A 19174-nucleotide genomic window follows, 5' to 3' on the forward strand; every position below is an offset into this window, starting at 1 on the left:
TCCCTATAAACTATATCTAGGTTCGAATCCCGAAGAAAAAACTAAAAGTCGCGGGCGGTCTCGTTATTGTGAAATGAAAGACAATTTTAAATAAAACTCTATATTTAATATAATATTAATAATATTGTGTCTGTGAAAAAACTCAACTTGCACTCCACCCGTTACTTCGAGAAAAACGCGCCAAAATCGCGTCGTTCCCGCGCGCCGAACGTCCCACAGAGCGTATTTAGATTTGTAAAATAAAAATACACTTCGCGGCAACAAAAATAGAAGGATATTCCCGCGGTGTCTATCAATTAAATACATTATATAATAGATGTCGATAGAATTAATTCTCAAACATATATCAAAATTCTGTTTAAAGACATATTATAAAAATTATGTAAAAATAAATTATATCAGACCCGTCAAATGAAAAATCCACCTTTCAGCGGGAAAATCTGCAGAACGTACTTTAAAATAACAAAACTTAAATCTAACCACGCTTCGTGGTAAACGTTTGGAGACGCTCAAATTGTTGAAGCCCAGTATAAAAAATGCAAAAAATATCTTTGCCAAGGCGTTCGGGATTCGATTCATCCGAGCGACTCCAGACACTTCCCGCGCAGCGAACGCGTAAACTTACTCTAAAATAATTCATAATTATAAAATAACTTTAAAGATTATATAACAATGAAATTATATTTAAATACATCAATTTCTCGCAACTCACTTCTCTCTCACTCATAGCACTCGCTAACAATGATTCGATATCCAAAACACATACAGACATTTTCTGTCCCTTTTCATACATTCGTAAAAATTGAGACAAAACACCTACCGTCCTATTAAAGTCGATCTTCGAGAGTTTTCGTGCGTAAACGCAATTTAACGCGCGTACGCACACGAACGTATGTAAATATAGTTCGGTCTCTCTATTCAAAAAGTTCATAACGTTCTCTTTTTCACCAAGTCTTTGGATAAAATCAATAGAAATCTACATACAAAATACATCTTCACGCGTATCGATTGACGCGACCGAGTCACGAACGGTATTCAGTGCGAGGCACTTCAAAAATCTAAATACGCTCCCGCATCGCGTTCTCTACCTACTTGCAAAGGATATCCCATATTAAACCGTCTAACTTCATGGGACTAGTGTGTCGATATTCCAAATGCCCAACCCGGCTACTGCCACATTGTAAAAGATATGTAAAAATTCCACATGAGATTCTAGGTTCCCATGGGACTAATTCAATTCTAAAGTTAAGAAACGATTTCAGTCATTTCCGAGTCACATCTCATTCGGTACTTGGCCTTAACCGAAACCAGCGACTCAACGGAGGCAGGTCATCTTAGAAAAACTATCAGCCATAAAATATATGTATGTTTGTGACCATTTAATGTTTGTTATCGTCAATAGCCGAGTTGAGTTCCCAAAAGCGATCGCGTACTGTAACATAATTCGATATATTTTATATACAATACATATAATTTATGTAATAATTCAAGGCTACAGACCCGAATGCGACGTCATGATTTCACGATAGAAATAGAAAGAACACTTCAGAGATACGAGCTGTATGGAGAGTGGATGCGTTCGTGAGCTGATTTCGTACGTATACGAACGAAGGCGTCAGGCCTGTATTATTTCCCGCATTTCACTAATACACATTTGCCTAACTACAAACGATGTTACAGTGCGCATTCGTTTCCAGGCGAACATCGAATAAGCTAAAAACGTCGGGTCGTGTGACTTAACCTAAGAGTGGATAGTGAAACTGACATTTATCTGTAATTTACTACTTCTATAAAACTTGGTGTTAGACAAGGCTCACTTTGGTCAACGCTAAGTATAACGAATATTTATCGTCTTCTGGTTTCGACTGTTTAAAGCCTGCAGCGCAAAGCTCGGTAACAATAAATTTCGAGTTCAAGATTTTGACACAATAATTCTCGCTACATACATACAATTTTGTTTACGCGTCGCACTTTGTTACACAAACGAATATCAGTCGTATCGCATTTAGGAACATTTTGCAAATCCCAGCTTCACTATCTCACCGTAACATATTTGGACTATACAGGTGTTCATTTTAGACGAAGCGTAGTTTAGAAAGAAGCCGAGACATTGATATGAAATTTCTATAAAGAGATGTATTCCCTAATAGAGACAGCCCGTATAGTCAAAACAGTCTAAAAAGGCCTAAATCTGCCCGTTTATAACCCGCCTATATAACAGCTTAATAACACGAACTTACACTAAAACTTCAAACATCATAATCTAGAGACGCCTATGCGTTTTTCGAAACCGTTTCCTATTCAGCACAAACAATAAAATTTATTCACCCTGTATACATGTTCGCCGTCGAAATAAATACGTTTGTAAACATTCGGGATCGACACGCCTTCGGAAAACGCACAAAACGTCCACTGTACAGGGATCGCGAGACGCTAAGATCCAAGCGAACGGATCCAACACAAAGATTCCGACCTTTTTCGACTCGGTCAAATTACATTTTAATGTTCACGAACTTTTGGTTCATTTGGTAACACAATTCACAATTCCAATAAAGCTAAAATACCTTTTTTACAATCAATCGGATGTAAACACAGAAATATACATTAAAAAATATTAAGGTATAATATATATTTGTTTTTTGTTTAAATGGGACCGAAAGGAAAACGTCGAAATCAAAACGAATCAGACCAATCAGACTAGAGACGACACGAGATACCGTACCGTGGGGATCTCAGCGGGTCGCAGCATTCGAGAGGGGCGGAGGCCTATCGCTTGAGGCGCTTGTAGTTGGCGAGGTGACTGTTCAAATGCTGGGCCAGCTGGTCCGCGCGCGCGAACGAGGCCTGCAATCGAGGAAGAGCCATTAATAACCATTAGAGTCCGGGCGGGGCCGTGGGGCCGAGGGGCCGAGGGGCCGAGGGGCGAAGACGCACCTTGCAGACGACGCAGCGGTAGAGCTGCTTGGCGTGGTTGTGCGTGTGGCGCGTGAGCGAGTGCGCGTGCGAGAAGCGCTTGCCGCACTGCGCGCAGGCGTGCGGCAGCCGCGCCGGCGCCGGGTGCGCGGTCGCCGCGTGGCGCCGCAGCTGCTCGTAGCGCGGGAACTGCGCGCCGCACAGCGAGCAGCGGCCGGCGCGCTCGTCCGCCGAGTGCGACGCGTCGTGCCGCGCCAGCTCGGCCTCGTCCTCGAAGCACTTGCGGCACACCTCGCAGCGCACCGTCATCGCGCCGCGGTGCGCGTCCGCCCGGTGCTCCCACAGCTTCTCCTTCCGGGCGAAGGTGGCGCTGCAGCAGTCGCACTCGTACTTGTCCGAGGACCGCGCGCGCGACCGGCCTCCGCCCCCGCGCGACTGGTGGCCGCGTCGGTGGATCCTGCGAAGAGAGTTTCTTCCGCGTGAGCGCTGCGAATCTCCGGAGCCAAGACCGACGAAAGCGACGGCATACTCACTTGAGCGTCACCCGCGTGGAGTACCACTTCTTGCAGATGTGACATTGGAAACTCTTATCGGCCGACTCGTTCTCGCTCTCGCTTATCTCGTCTTGGGCGGGAATCGGCCCCGAGATGCCGCTCCTCTCGGGATCCGAATCGGACCCGGAGTCGGAGTTGGTCCCGGATTGGGCGGATTGGCCGTAGGACCAGGCGCCGAACGATCTAAAACGTCACTCATTCAAATATATTTTCCTTTGTCTGTAGACAACGCTTAATCCAATTAATTCACTTTAAGATGTCACAGAATGTTACACAGTAAATACATACACTAAAAAAACAGTCGCCTCAAGAGAGACCAAAGAGTACTTATTGATCTTTGACCAAAACTACATTATTTACATCGCAAGACGTTTTTTTCACTCTCACCTATCGTCAATGGTGTTCTCGATGGAGTCGAGCGTCGCGGGCTCCTTCTCTTCTCCCTTTTCCTCTTCTCCTTCGCTCTCCGAGCTGCTAGAACTGGAACTATCCGAGCTGGATGACGAACTGGAGCCGGAACTGGAACTGCCTGTGATCGGTACGCGCAAATAGATATATTGTTACTTAAGTTCAAATTTGCAGAAAAAACGTGAAACAGAGCAAAAACCAAAACTCCCAAATGTTAGTTGCATCACCCCACGCAATGATGCCAGCTTCTGTGAATGGCAACAGATCCTTTGACACGTTTAGGTCCACATGAGCTAAGCAAATGTGGTGCTGGAGGCGGAGGTTGAGAATGCCGTGGACCCTTAAGGGCGGTCGGTCACACCGTAGCCAAAAGATGCAAGGATCGCGACGAGATCCTCATCCACACGTAGGCCGCTTCTCCATTGCTCCGGTCCGACAAACGTTAATTACCGATCATCATATTTGAAATTACCTCTCAAACCAAATGTACAACAAAATCTTTAGTGGTTTTTGATCGACATTCTTTGATTGGGTCCTAGGGGGAACATTTTGTAGGAGTTGGCAACCCTGGCACCACGCATCCATCCTGTGTATTGTGTACGTTTGTTTCGAGTTTAGGTTCAGAAAAAAATATTTCCATACGATTTATTTACATTGATAGAATGTGTGGAAAACGTTCTTGCCTCTGGGATAAAACAATAGAGATGATTATAAGAACAAAATATTAAAAGTTTTAATGAGATGAAAGAGACGAAAGAAGATGAAAGAGAGTTCCGTTTTAATTTAAAACGAAACTCTCTTTCATCTTGAACTAGCATTTTGTTGGCGATAAAAGGCAGGACTCTTCTCAATATTAAAAAAGTAGGATTAAATGCAGGTCTTATTGTGAAACTTAAAGCCGATGAATGTTAATAAAGCCCTGCGTTATTACATCCGTTGCGACGGGTTGGCTTATTTTTACTGATCGATTATTGTCGGACCGAAGCAGTGGAGAAAGGCCCGTACTCGGCAAGCGCCGGCCCGAAATCCCCATCACTATGCACACATTGGGGTTACCGACCGAGGAAGAAGAGAGAGTTCGAATTGACATGAGAGTGACGAGAAGAAACGACTAAGTTAAAAAAGGTAAACTCACCAGAACCGGAACTGCTGCTTCCGGAACCTGAATTGGAACTGTCCTCCAACTTTTCCACTCTGGTCTCCAATTCTTTGACGGACGCCCCGCCTGAATGAAGTAATTTTTAAAATAGATTTCTGATTGTCTTACAATCCCCGAACACACATTCGCACATTCTACCTTCCGAGCTCCGAACGGAGAGCACGTCGTCGTCTTCCCTCGTCAGCCGCCGAACTTGGTCCGACGGCGGCTTCTTGAAGTTCGCAGCTAAGAGGTGAGCTTCGTACAAATCGTCCTGCAAAAGCTTCGTCTGTTATCATTATTATTACGTCAGAACACGATACATATTCGACCAGTACTTTTTCGCCGAGATTTCTGTTTGATCAGCGGGCGTGGCCTCTGCTCCCCTACAAGTATGATATACGAAATAAATGAGACGAAATACTGTGATTCGAGAAAATGGAAAATGAGTTCAGGATAATTAATAATTAATTAATAATAATTAATACTTGACTTCTATACGAAATATTAAAATGACATGAAAGATGATACCGAACCGATTTCATATTTGAAATATCGTCTCAACACTCGGTGGGAAATGCTGACTAAGCAGAAGGTACCATTGCTAGTCAGCTAGGGTGCAAGGCTATATTATAACACTGCGATGACCAAATCTTTTCTTAATATCAATATTGTCCATAGAATATAGAATATTTCTATTATATTTTTTTAATGAAACATACCTTATCAATGTTGGCGTATTTCTCATGTATGTGTCTCAAGGCACGAAGATTCTCATCCAGACTCAACGAATCAGACGCTTGACTCGGAGATCCTAATTAAAATAATTAAACCATAACATATAATGTCAATTCAATTTTAAATTAGAATATTATCTCTATATGAGTATATGAGAGAAATAATTTAAATAAATCCAAACTAGTTTTGCACATTTCGCATATTATTTGGCTCGTTTGTTCATTCAGACAAACTAGAAGATCATTTTGTATAATTATTAGCGCAGAGCTCCTCGATTCACTCACGGGGCAAAAGAATTACTATTTGAAGTTTCGGTAAACATAATACAGAAGAAATAACCGAATTTCCTCCTGTGCGAAATGGCTTCATCGCTGACTGATAAAAAGCCAAAATGTTGACATCACTCGTTTGCCTACAATTAGTGTTCAATTTGATTTCCGGGATGAAAGTTAAGGCATACATATAAACATACCCAAATCTGGTTCGTCATCGCTGTCGACCGGAATGGGCTCAGCGTTTAGTGGCATCAGATTGTTGCGAACACGTATTTCTGGAAACAAATGTAAAACTGATTGTCCAGAAATATCAGTCATTAATTTCATTTGCACGATTGCGCGATCTTTGACCCGCTGAAGAAGCAACAGTTTCAAAAACTCACTTCCTTCCTGTGGATTCCTGTTCGTCTGATCGGTCTTCCTGGGTCTGCCTCTCTTTCCTTTCACCCTATCCGTCGAGGAATTCTGGAAGATCAAATCAAATACATTAAAAAAGCCCTCAGTTAATGAGGCAGAAGCTTCCGAATGAAACAAAAGCTCACCCCATCTTTCTTAGTGGGCGTCCGTTTCGTGTATTTTCTTTTCACTCTGGGCGTGGATTCTCCCGCCGACGAAGAAGCGGCGGAATCTGTACGAAATAAACTCTCGCATTGAAAAATGCAAATTGTCATCAAGAAATCCTTTTACACAAAAATATAAAATATTCATATAATACCTCCTCCGTCCAATGTTACGTGCGCATGTTTCAAGTACGTACTCGTAATAAATAGAGTAAACATTTTACCGATTTCAATATTGGTTTCTTATATAATAATATTGTTCCGGAATTTTACACATTAAAACATATTTCTAAAAACATAGAGACATTCTCCTACTAACGATCAAAAATGGTAGACTAAGCAAATTATAATTTAAGCCTCAAAAACTATAACAGAGTTTAAAAAAGAATCCACTTATCATGCACTCGTTAACTTTAACTACATTGTAACCGTTTATAAAAAACTATCTAAAACATGCTTATTTAAGAAATGATGCCTCCATTACTTAAATTCATTATTCCTATGAAGCTTATTGCTTGCCCTCTTCTTTTTAATTTTGTTTCTGACTAAATTAACATAACAGTATTTAGTATCTGGCTATATCTTTAGGATAATTGTATTGTGTCACTTATAATTTATGTTAGCTGTAGGATTACGAAATAAATAATATAACAAATATCTAATAGAACGACTTTATTTATTGTAGTAACATCCACGACTAATGAAAAAGCACATTTGCCTAGAAGAGAAATCTACAAAAAAAACGATTCTACTAACAGTCCGGGCGAAGCTTTCAACACCATGATATCCATGCACTAAAGGTTACCTTTTCTTTTAATAAATTTCGAATTCCTCCGCACAACCACATCACTTTTCCTCACCACCTTCGAGGGGGTTCTCTCCCCCAATTTCCTCACCCCCCCCATTTTACTATGATTGGTCTTTTTGACCCGCGACGCCAACGAGCTTTTGGATTTCGCTTAGGACAAAGATACCAAATAATAATATCGTTTTTACTGGATTTTAATATCCATTTAGGATCGATCTCGAGACATATGGTATATACGATACGGTATATTGGCACTGAACTACAGACAAATCAATCACATCATCAGTAAAGTATTGGTTTTAGTCCTTCAATCCAAGCAAATTATTCAAAAGCAGATTATGTTTGAGTAATTTAGTGCAGTGGTACATATATACATTAAAAATGGCATATAATTTTGTATTTTTATTTTACAGCTTTTACATTTCAGTATAGAGTATGCAAAGGATAGCGCTTTGCACAGTAAATTAAGGATTTGAACAAAGATAAATTGTCATTGTATTACCCAATAATCTTACCTGCCGTGTTCCTCCTTCTGAATTCTTTTTTCGCTTTCCGTTCCAATGCTTCTGGAAAAAATTATTTTATATAGACTCAAAATAAATACTAAAATAATAAAACAAAGAATATTGAAGCGCAACCAGAATCGAAAAGAGTGTAAAACGAGTCATCTGCGACCCAAACGAACGACATTCTCCACTCTCCGCGATTCAAGCATTTGTTTATATTAAAACTTAAAAACGAAAAAAATACACACACAAATAAGAAATGAAAATCGTGTTCGGCGCAGTTATGTCAGTGACCAGCGAGCCAAGAGATTAACGAAGGAGGTTTAACGTTTGCCATTTGAAAGAGATTTCAAGAATACGATGATCAGATGAAACGATACCAACCCAGCTCCCTAGCCCTTTTCCTCGCGAGATATTCCGGACTCGTCTTGTCGACGCGCGGTCTCCCTCTCTTTCTCTTCTCACCCGAGTCGCCCTGACTATTGCTATTGCTATTGCTGTTGCTATTTACGGACATAACTGCGGCTGCAACAATGGAATTAAACGATTAAAATGTTGTAATAAAAATAAAATAAGAGCTACAAGACGTAAGCTTAATATTTGAGAAGATAAATCACTACAAGCGTGAAAAACGAAAAGCCTAGTCTGTATTAACTTTAAGATTCTGATATTTTTAAATAAGTTTTCGCGTTTAGCCATAAATGAGATCAAAACCAACGTCAAGACACAAAACAATGCAAAAACACTGGTTAATCTTTCACTTTAAACTAAAACACACACTATTCGTATGATACGAGTGCTGGATTCAGCCATTGAAGAGTGTTTAGTGTAATCTATGGCAATCAATCTAGGCAGTGCACAGAAGCGCAACTTCTATAGCCAACAGCATATCCAACAAATTTGGCCACGCGGTGTTAGAAATTTCACTTCAGTTAACAATTACAAAAACTTGAAGGGAGCTAAAAAAGAAGCAGTTTGAAATAGCATATAAAAATAACAAAACTACTCACTACACTGTCTATCAAATGGTGCTTATTCTGATGTCAACGAATAATTGCAGATCAAAATAAACAAATTAAAACCGAGTAATTACGAAACTCAAGTTCTGTTAAAATTCCCTTTATTCTATTTATATCTCGTGGGCTAAATATAACTTTTGAGGTCAAAACTGTTTTCTTGTTAATTAGGTTTCATTTAGAAACTCAAACTTAACAATATGAAGAAATTTACAGCGTCATAGTAAGAATAAAATACAATTTCGTAGACAAATTCCAGGAATTAGCACCATTCTCTTCATTCAGTCATCGAAAGCGAAATCCTACAAGCATACATACCCATCTCCCTGGCCTGTTTCCTGGCGGCCAAATTGGCCAAGTACTCGGGGCTGGTCTTATCGATCCTTGGCCGACCGCGTTTACGCTTGACGGGCGTCGCCGGCGCAACTAACGCGAAAAAAAAGCGAACAAATCATGCATCTATCTACCGCGTCTATCTACTACGAATTTACTAAATAAAAGGTTTTTTAATCTAACATTGATTCTACAGAGAACATGTTTATCGATTGTTCTCTCTCACATTTCATACCGCTCACGGTTGCAAGTTATGTGAGAGAGATAATAACTAAATTGAAATGATAAATGCAACATTGCATATCCACTAAACAACTATTTTGAATACATTCTTCTGTTAACTAACCTTTTTTCCCCTTCCACAAACACACATGCTCAGAACATAAATAAAATTCACAGTGATATACCCCTTTTTATATAAGAAAAATAGTCAGCAAAAAGCACATATATGCGCCTAGATAATAAAAAATACTGCTACAATAAAGCTACCACCATATAAGTTCCAAAGGCAACTTAAAATGTCTTCATCTGTTCTTCACTTGAGTGCAAACTAACTACTTGTCAAAATCTGTTTCACGTTTCAGATTCATGTTATATTATTACTTACATTCAGAACCGAGACTTAGCGTTAACTATAAAGTAAAAAACTATTTCACATACCATAGTCATAATGAATCAGATTCATTAAAAATTAAGTTTATATATAGTAATAAAATATAAATTTTTTATTTTTTTATTTTCCTTTTGTGTTATTAGTCATCTGCCATTTGATATGATTTGAGATGATAGATAGTCTTTGCAATTGAAAATACTGACAATACTGAAATATTAGTTGATGATCAGAATATCAAAATTTTCAAAAATATGATTATCCTCTTTAAAAACTGGACATTCATGAAATTGAGCAAGACAATTTTTTTTTAAATTTATTAAAACAAATAAGATTAAAAAGCTCATGATGGAACCCAAACCGTGAGCATTTTAAGCATGACTAAAGATAAATTGTAGTGTGGCTTTGCTAAAGTAAATAAAGCAATCAAAATGTGAATAATTGCAAATTTGAGGATTCCAGATAATATGATGGCTCATATACAAATAAAAAAAAATTAATAAAACATAAACATGCTTCACACATAAATCTAAAATAAAAATCAAAGACAATACTAGAATATATAATATTTTTTAAGGATTTAAATGCATCTTTAAGTTAACACAACAGCACAACTTTAAGTAAACAATTTGACATACTAACATACCATCAAACATGTTTGTACTACATATACAACTAACAAGTTTTTCTTATTAACTACTCAAAACATAATCCTAAAATGATATTTCTAAAAATAATATTTGTTATCACTTACCAATATTTATTTCAGGTTTGTGTCTGGCCGCATACAATTCCACAGCCGGTGGAACAAAATGAGACACAGGGGAGCGATAGTCCACACTTAGTGGAAGTGAAGGAACTGAAATGAATAACAATATTATTGATTTACAAAAAGTTTTAAGCACATAGACATAATAGCAAACAATTATTGTTGTTTAACACATCTTCCATATCCAGATTAATAAATAATCTTTAATGGATGGACAGGGACATTTAAGACATTTAGAGATAATTTAATACTAACCTTTATCCAATCCATAGATATCTCCATTTGATTCTACCTTGGGCTTCTTGTCAGGGGAGCTGGTCCCCTCATGGGAATCCTGAAGCTGCATCATAGATCCTAATTGACTTTCACACAGTGCCATTGTTACTGGAACATGAGAAGAGTAAAGTAAATACATACTATAAAATTTGCCTAGCACTTTTTCAGGTAATAAATTTCAAGTTTAATAATTAACAATAATGGACATAAACTAGAGAGTCACATACTAAGATAGTTTGAATTTGAACCAGATAATATAAAAGGTATTAGTAGGAATATATGTAAAATAGCACATATATTTACAGCATCGTAGATCTGTGTAAAATAAATTAAATAAAAATTTATTGAATTTACAATAATATTACACTTAAACTTAGACTTAACTTTCCACTACTAGAATAGGAACTTAGTATGGTTTAATCAATATGAAACATATTCAATATGACAGACCAATCCTACTAAAGTATTTATCTTATATATAGTTATTATATTTAAATAGCTTCTTATATTTAATTTATTATTTCATGTAATGTTAAATATAATTTACTGATACATATAAATAAAATAAATATGACTTACATTAGTTATATAGGTGCTGGGATACATAATAGTTATTTAATAACAAATTTATTGTACTAATGTATAATCACAAAGATTTGTAAAAGTTATCTATATAATAAGTATTTTCTAAATAATAAACAGGTGTTTATCACATACATATACATAATAAAAGTTACACAATATTGAGAATTGTAATATTAGCCAATTGTATTTGTTTATTACTTCTGGTTTGTTTGTTTATTTCTATCACATTGATGGACTATGTTATATTTTCAACATATTTTTACAGGTGTTTAAGCTAAATTTAAAATTAAATACATATCCTTTTTTTATTTACAAATAATAATATAAATTATTACTTTAATTGAAATGTTGACATTAAATTAGGTTTCTAATAATGTTGTTTAGATGTGCATGTAGTTGTTAAAGATTTTTCTACACTTTAGAAGTAAATATTTCTTGTAGATGAATATTTTTTTTACTTAAAAACTTTTATTAAATTTATATTTATAAAAAAATTACAACAATATTTTGATAAACAAACAATTAAAACAAAGTCAACAATGAGAAGATTAGCTGAATTGCAGACCAGCACCAAGCATTTCTTTTGCAAATACTTTCTTTGAAGCTTTTTACTACTGTGTCTTTTAATATGGCCAATATACAACAACTAGATAATCCATTAAGCAGTTAGTGTTATTACATAGACGAAGAATGATATCGACTATATAATAATAAACGTAAGTTAAATACAGTACTAAGTAATTACTTTTCTTATCGAACCTATAAAATTATACTCACCAAAAGCATAGAGTCCATTTTATTATGAAAAACACATATAAAGTTCTATACACCGTATATGACTTAACAAAACTTGCACATTAATACTTATAATCGATTGTCATTACTCGAAAGTAAGATATAACAGCAAATAAACTTGTTCAAAACAATAAAATCTATGGAAAATTGTTAGGTAGCACAAAATCAATTGGCATAAAATGGTTGAAGGCACAAACGATAGGGAAAACTAGTGTTCCGCAATAAAACAGACGATATTTAATACGCGCACTACATAATTATGTTAAGGGAAAGATTTTAAAAGTAATAACAAAAGTTTACAAGCGCGATTCACGAAGGTATAAACAAAATTCGCAAAACCTAAAAACTGTCTCAACGTCCATTACTTCAGAAAGAAGGTGATGCGACTGCCTTGGAGAAGAGTGAAAAAGACAATATTATTTTGATGATGGCAACATTAGCAGTAAACACAACTAGATTTAAAGACGTGACATTATTTTTATGTTATCAAGAAGGTTATATACACTTAAATACTAGTATTGAAATGTATACCTTAAGTCTATGCAATAAGGCCCATAATATTATCTTAATGTTACGGTATGTTGTACTAGACGTCAAATTGTAGAGATACTACAATTTAGTCGCATTATATTACATTTAGCAAACACACACAAAAACTAATTAATAAACTAAGTACCATACTATTAAAAATTGTGTTTATTTGTGGGACAATCTTATTAAATATTAACTTCATATTCTTATCAATAATATTTTAATTTTAGGCCTAAACCAGCAACATTTAACTGGGTGTGGGAAAGGTAAGCATTGGTGCAAGCAGTGTGAAAAGGCAATAGTTATAGGTAGGTCGGCCGCTGAGTTGGCATTGTATTATTACTTCAACTTTGATAACATGCCTGTTATCGCGTAGTATGACGAGGTTACTCCTTTTGTGCGGTTTCACCTTGCTAGATTGTTTATTCTCTCGCTCACGTTTTTATTGATCTAGACTTAACGATAATAATATAATGTAATGTTATACTGATAGAGGTTCGAATAAATTTTGAAAATAGTTTTTAATATGCAATTTGTAGGATAATTTAATTCAAATATCTTTCAGATAAACTAATCTAATTTTTTGACATTAATTTGGTTCTTATATTTTGCGCTATTATTCGTATTTCATAATTTAAACCCAATAATTTCATAGAATGCCGTTAAAATTTTCAATTTTTAACTACATATTTTATTATATTTATTAATGACCCGATCTTTTCATATTAACTGGGTTCATTGACACATCGAACATGTCTTTAAATCGATGTTATGTTAGTTTCCAATACATAAAATTTGTATCTTTTATTTGGTATTTATTTTGTTATTCGTTTGTAGGATAAAATAAAGAATACAGTATTTTCAACTTTCTTACCCTACAAAGTAATAATTAAAATATTGGTATAAATATATTGTGAATTGCTCCCTGCCACGTATTTTTGCAGAAATTACTATTAGTATAACAACGTGAAAATTACATTAAGTTGTAGTTATTGTTTTCGATAAAAAAATTTAGAGTCCGTGAATAATGTATCCAGTGACAATGCAGGTCTGTAGGCTGCACTATACAGAACACTTATAGTTCTGTGGTATCACAATCTGGAGTATTACATCTGTGTGCGTTATACCATAGATCTCTAAAGTTCTCGGTTTTTTTTGTGACAACAAACTAAATTCAAATTATCAAGTCCCTATTGAAAAACTACCTCTCAGACCGAGCTTACAACAAAAACTTTATGGGTATTTGAAATAGGACGCCGACGGTAGGACCTTGATTACCTGACCAGCTGAGTGACACCTACAGAATGTTCTCTACATTATGTAGGTGTTGGAATCACTGATTCCAACTGATGATGGTCACTGATTCTGGTTTAGCAGGTAAAATTAAGACGGCATCAAATTTATTCATAAGTCATAATATCTTTATTCATTTAGGTAAACATGTACACTTATGAACGTCAAGAAAAACAAATTAAATTAATCGTAAATTTACATTTACCACCAGTTCGCAAGGCAAGGGCGTAGAGCGGGTAAGAAGAACTGGCAAGAAACTTTCCGCCACTCTTTTCAATCGCCAAGTTTTTAATACAAATTGTTTGAACTGGAGCAAATCAATCCCAAGGATAAGGATCATTTAGGTATTCGTCACATTTATAAAAGGCTTCGATTGTGGTCTCTCTATTTCCTACTATATTTTTACTGTAGTAACACAATCATTATTAACCGTCACTTACAAATTCTGACTTTTGTTGACTGCAGACCGTTACCACCATTAGTGATTAGTCATTACCATTCTATTACTTGATCTGTGACGGTGACTTGAGATTTCTGTATTTTTCTTAAATTTTGAGACAGAATTTTAAGAATATAAATTATAATTTATATCCCATCTATCTGTCTGATAAAATAACGTAATGTAAATGTATAAGATTGTACTGTTATAAAACGGTTAAATTAACAGTATTAATTTGTTATATTTATTAGAATACCTCAAATAAAACATTAAGGCAATGTTACTGAAAACAATGAAGTTTTAGTCAAATTCATATTATAAGCACAATGAGTCGATGTGATTTTAAGATAGTGTTATTAGGCAGTGAACATGTTGGGAAGACTAGTTTAGTAATAAGATTTGTGAATTGTCGATTTAATGCATCAACGCCATACCAAAACGTATGTACTTTTCCTAATTAATCTAAGTCTATTTTTGTCTTAAGATCTACAATTACGAAGATTTAAACGCCTTCTACGATATTGTGATATCTTATCTTATATCTTTAAACGAGCAATTCTTGTATATATAATTGGAATCTCGGAATCGGCTCCAACGATTTTCATGAAATTTAGTAGGGGTTTCGGGAGAGATAAATCGATCTAGCTAGATCTAGATCTAGGAATGATGATGGATTTTTTTCTTTAAATAACCAGCTCATATTTTTTTATTATTCTGTTGGTAAGATTGAAAAATAAAATTCATATTTCATCATTTAATTACTATGTTATTAGTACTTAAATAAACTTTAAAAAAAAACACAATTAAAAAAAAATACAGAGCAAGACTGGGTCATCAAGGTACTTGTTATAATAAATACATAAAATAGCTCATTGGTGTAGGGATGTTTCATGATTATCTGAAGTACTCACACAATTGCAGAATAAATAATTTACAGAACTTCTAAAAATGTTTTTTAAATATAATCATAATTCATAATCATTAACCAATACTTCTACTACATGATTTTAAGTAAAATCTTTTAATTTTTTTTTATTTTAAAATGCTGTTCATATATGCAATAATGATTCAAGGCAATTCATCCATATTGCTGTGTTAATGATTATAATTTACTAGGGTCATCCTACTTATAAATGGAACTGGTCTTATACTTGCTACCTTGAAGCATATTCAACTTGACAATTCTTATTATTATTATTAAGCTACTTATTATATTATTGGACTACAGTATGAAAAGAGTAAACTGAAAATGCCCTAATTATCATATGCACTGACTGAGCAGCACATTTAGTGAATACATTGTTTTAAATTTAGCTTGCTACGTCAAGGATTTCAACTTTTAAATTTCAATCTTTAAAGCATTACATTTTTCAGACTTAATCAATGTGTGCATACTGTGGCGGTTAAAAAGAGTGTCGGAGAGTTTATTGCCAGTTTGCTTTTCCGTTCTACTCCCTTGATTTGAGAACTGGCAGAAAATGTAAAATTATAAGCATTCAATGTATATTTCTTTTTTGATATTTATAAGTGTCCATTATATTACATACATGAATAAATTATTTTTGATTTTATTTGTGAGTGGGTGAGAGCTTTTCCAAAAAAGACCATTGCCAATATTAAGCTCTTCTAGCTACAAATTAAATATGTTTCTCTCTTATTTCAGACAATCGGGGCAGCTTTCTGTGCCAAAACAATATATGTTAATGGAAAGCCATTCAATGTTGGAATATGGGACACCGCAGGTAGTGAACGGTAATTATTTTGCTGTCTATTTCTTCCTCAAAACTCAAAAAAAATGTCTCAAACACAGAAGGTTGATTAGAAAAATAATCTCACTTAACAGATACAGAAATTTGGCACAGACTGAAGTTTAACATTCAAAACTATAGCTTAAACTATAACTCTGGCAAGAAAAATACTGCTAATCAATTGTTAAACAACTACAACATTGAAACTCATCTTGTCTAATCTTTAACTTTCAGCTATGAAGCGATGACACGTATGTATTACCGCGGTGCGCATGCGGCGATTATATGCTATGACCCGTGTTGTCTCGAATCTTGGGCGCGACTCCGGCATTGGTTGCAAGAGTTGAGGGCAGTTGAAGAGGTGAGAAATAAAAATAAAGTTATGTATGGCCAACATGGGCTTATACAATTTGTTCAATTATATACAAATTGCTACTTGGGATTTTTCAGGAGTGCAAAGTATATCTCTGTGGTACCAAAAAAGATCTACTTGATTCCAATGAGGTCCAGCGAGAGGTTCCAGAAGATATAGTACATACATACTCCCAAGGTCTACATGGACACTGTCTGACCTCAAGCAAAACTGGAGAGAATGTCGGTAAGATTTTCAGAATGTCATAGAAGATTAGTAAGTTTTTTCTGTAAATTGCTCTTAATAATTCAAAATATCAAAAAATAAAAACCTTATTATAAAATTTACTTAGTTCTACTGAGGAATCAAAACATTCAAGGCTCAATTCTATTCAATTCAAATTCAATTCTCACCAAGAAGTAACACATAATATGTAATGCCTTCAAACTAAAGATTTCTGTAACACCTATAAGTTAAAGGTTTACTTAAGTTACTTAATTTACTCAGATTTAATTAACACATTATTAAAACACTTAATTTGCATGTTTTATTATTTACAGAAGAGTTATTCCAGAAGATAGTAGAGGATTGTGTAACAGATATTAATGTGATGAAGAATGTGGAAGAGTCAAGAGTACAATTACAAAAAGAAGATGAAAAAAAGAGAGTGTACTGTTTCTGCTGATAATAAACAAAAACATAAACTATGTTTCTGCAATAGAAAACGCGTCACATATATATATATATAATCGTTAGAGTGGTCAAAGTGTTGAGGGACGTTGGTCTGTCTCTTCTGTCAGTGCTTGGCTTTTTTAATTATTTGGTTCCTTTAACAATCACCTTTCTGTGACTGACGACACATTGATGTGTGCTTATGTATTATCGCCATGCTTCCATCACCAACCGAGTGTTCATATTATAATTATATTCAAAGTCACAACCTCAAAATTGAGAATCCCATTATTGACCTTTTGGTCATATAGGAATTCACCATGTAGACATATATTTAGACGCATTATTACCTGACTGAATGTAATACAAAATTGACTGAATATTATTAAGGGTTCTATTTACTCCACAATGTATCTTAAAACGTGGAGCACTGTCATATGTAAAATAAATAATTCATAGATTATTATTCTCAAGCAGACTTTTAAATACATGGTTACTTAAAATGTAACTGGCTAAAGCAAATGTGGTTAATGAATAAAAATAAATAATATGCTGTTATATTTCAGTAGCTTTTCACTATTTGACTTATTGTCGAATACAGGTACATTTTAATATAGTTTCAATATTTGAGACTGATCAAAAAACTATTTTTATATTCAAGATCTCAACTACCAAATGTATTTAATTTAGGATCAGTAAAGCCTTGATAATGCTTTCTATGCAAAGACAATTCTCCACATTTTATTACGTATGACGTATTATGTGTGTATACACATAGCATAATTAAGCAATTTGACAAAACCCAAATATGCTTAAACATTATTTTTTTGTTAATTGTCACCTTTTATGTATAAAGTAAATATATCGAAATATATTATTTAACAAATACGTATTTTTTTTATTCAAAGTCAAATACAAACCATACCTTACAAACGTAGCTTCAATTGGTTATGTTTATTTGGACAACGGATTCGATATCTGTGGTCAACAAAATTGCACGACGTAGATCTTTTCATAAATGCTTTAGGTACTAAATTGTTTAATTCAATTTAGTTTATCATTTTTAAAGACACGTTTAAGCATTTATATGACATTTGAGGGTTGATTGACCTTACCTTGGTCTTGGAATTTGTTTTGATAAAATTACAAAATTAAATATCGAAAAAAGTTAAGTTCGGTTCAAAGGTAAACTTGGTGAATGATATTTCAAGGCAATTTATGTTTCGCCGGGAACCCAATCTAGGATCTCATCTCAAATGTTGTGCACTTAATAACTTGCCGCTTTAGGAAAGAACATAGTCATGCATCGTAATTAAATGCCTAGTCTCACATATGGCACAGCATGTATATGACTAATAGAATAAGCAAAAATTAATGACATATAAATCGAAGGGCGACGGGAAATACCTTGTACATTGAATGATGATACAACTTTCTTGATGCGTGGAGCAATTAACGAGCTTAGCGGTGCTTAAATAAAGCGAATACGATAATACCAATGTGAACTCAGATGTTAAGTGTACAAAATACCATCCGTATCACCTCGACGTGCGTCGTTTCTCAACTGAGCGTTTATATTTCTTAAGGAAATGTATGTGTCTATGGGCAGCGGTATGACTTCTGATGATATCTATTGAGCCTGCTGCCTGTTTGCCCCGTGTTATTAAAAAAAAAACATAATATAGTATGCCCTCGACCTCGTTTTGATTGCCAGTTTTCTAGTTTCCCTCTCTTATTTATCCTAAATGATATAGTCGATAAAATATTTATCCTAAACGATATAGTCGTAAAAATGTAACAATAAATAAACAATGTTTTATTAAACTGTATGCACTTTTAATTTTGTTTCGGATAT

The 19174-nt window shown here is 34.9% G+C and overlaps 2 protein-coding genes across 7 annotated transcripts; one reads left to right on the forward strand and one right to left on the reverse strand.

The window, feature by feature from the left end:
* Positions 1 to 84: 84 nt before the first annotated feature.
* On the reverse strand, positions 85 to 12678 carry LOC111001784 (zinc finger protein 135). 5 transcript variants are annotated; one of them, XM_022271791.2, is made up of 16 exons: positions 12267 to 12678; positions 10884 to 11012; positions 10614 to 10718; positions 9235 to 9342; positions 8285 to 8425; positions 7910 to 7957; positions 6569 to 6654; positions 6410 to 6491; positions 6224 to 6301; positions 5736 to 5827; positions 5173 to 5302; positions 5011 to 5100; positions 3855 to 3996; positions 3447 to 3650; positions 2935 to 3370; positions 85 to 2844 (listed from the first exon to the last, which is right to left on the reverse strand). In XM_022271791.2, exons 2-16 carry the CDS (start codon positions 11005 to 11007, stop codon positions 2767 to 2769), a joined length of 1944 nt encoding a protein of 647 aa, XP_022127483.1. In that variant the 5' UTR covers positions 11008 to 11012; positions 12267 to 12678; the 3' UTR covers positions 85 to 2766. The 5 variants fall into 5 exon arrangements, with proteins under 5 accessions (XP_022127483.1, XP_022127486.1, XP_022127484.1 ...); XM_022271794.2 differs by having other exon boundaries at positions 5173 to 5287; positions 7910 to 7960; XM_022271792.2 differs by having other exon boundaries at positions 5173 to 5296; positions 7910 to 7960.
* Positions 12679 to 14607: 1929 nt separating this feature from the next.
* On the forward strand, positions 14608 to 18205 carry LOC111001785 (ras-related protein Rab-24). Of its 2 annotated transcripts, none has more exons than XM_045633200.1 (5): positions 14608 to 14987; positions 16211 to 16299; positions 16530 to 16656; positions 16746 to 16889; positions 17208 to 18205. In XM_045633200.1, the coding sequence occupies exons 1-5, from the start codon at positions 14874 to 14876 to the stop codon at positions 17226 to 17228; spliced, it is 495 nt and encodes a 164-aa protein (XP_045489156.1). In that variant the 5' UTR covers positions 14608 to 14873; the 3' UTR covers positions 17229 to 18205. The 2 variants fall into 2 exon arrangements, with proteins under 2 accessions (XP_045489156.1, XP_022127488.2); XM_022271796.2 differs by having other exon boundaries at positions 14609 to 14987; positions 16746 to 16893.
* Positions 18206 to 19174: the final 969 nt, after the last annotated feature.

Source organism: Pieris rapae, chromosome 22, assembly GCF_905147795.1.
Source record: "Pieris rapae chromosome 22, ilPieRapa1.1, whole genome shotgun sequence".
Taxonomy (NCBI): domain Eukaryota; kingdom Metazoa; phylum Arthropoda; class Insecta; order Lepidoptera; family Pieridae; genus Pieris; species Pieris rapae.

Bases quoted from the DNA above. Each gene is read 5' to 3' on its own strand.
- LOC111001784 (XM_022271790.2), bottom strand. From the start codon at position 11,007: ATGGCACTGTGTGAAAGTCAATTAGGATCTATGATGCAGCTTCAGGAT. The intron at 8,426-9,234 runs GTATGTATGCTT...CCATTGTTGCAG, and splicing joins GAAACAGGCCAGGGAGATGG to CCGCAGTTATGTCCGTAAAT. The intron at 5,303-5,735 runs GTATGTTTCATT...TAATGATAACAG, and splicing joins AATACGCCAACATTGATAAG to ACGAAGCTTTTGCAGGACGA.
- LOC111001785 (XM_022271796.2), top strand. From the start codon at position 14,874: ATGAGTCGATGTGATTTTAAGATAGTGTTATTAGGCAGTGAACATGTT. The intron at 16,657-16,745 runs GTGAGAAATAAA...GGGATTTTTCAG, and splicing joins AGTTGAGGGCAGTTGAAGAG to GAGTGCAAAGTATATCTCTG. The intron at 16,894-17,207 runs GTAAGATTTTCA...TATTATTTACAG, and splicing joins CAAAACTGGAGAGAATGTCG to AAGAGTTATTCCAGAAGATA.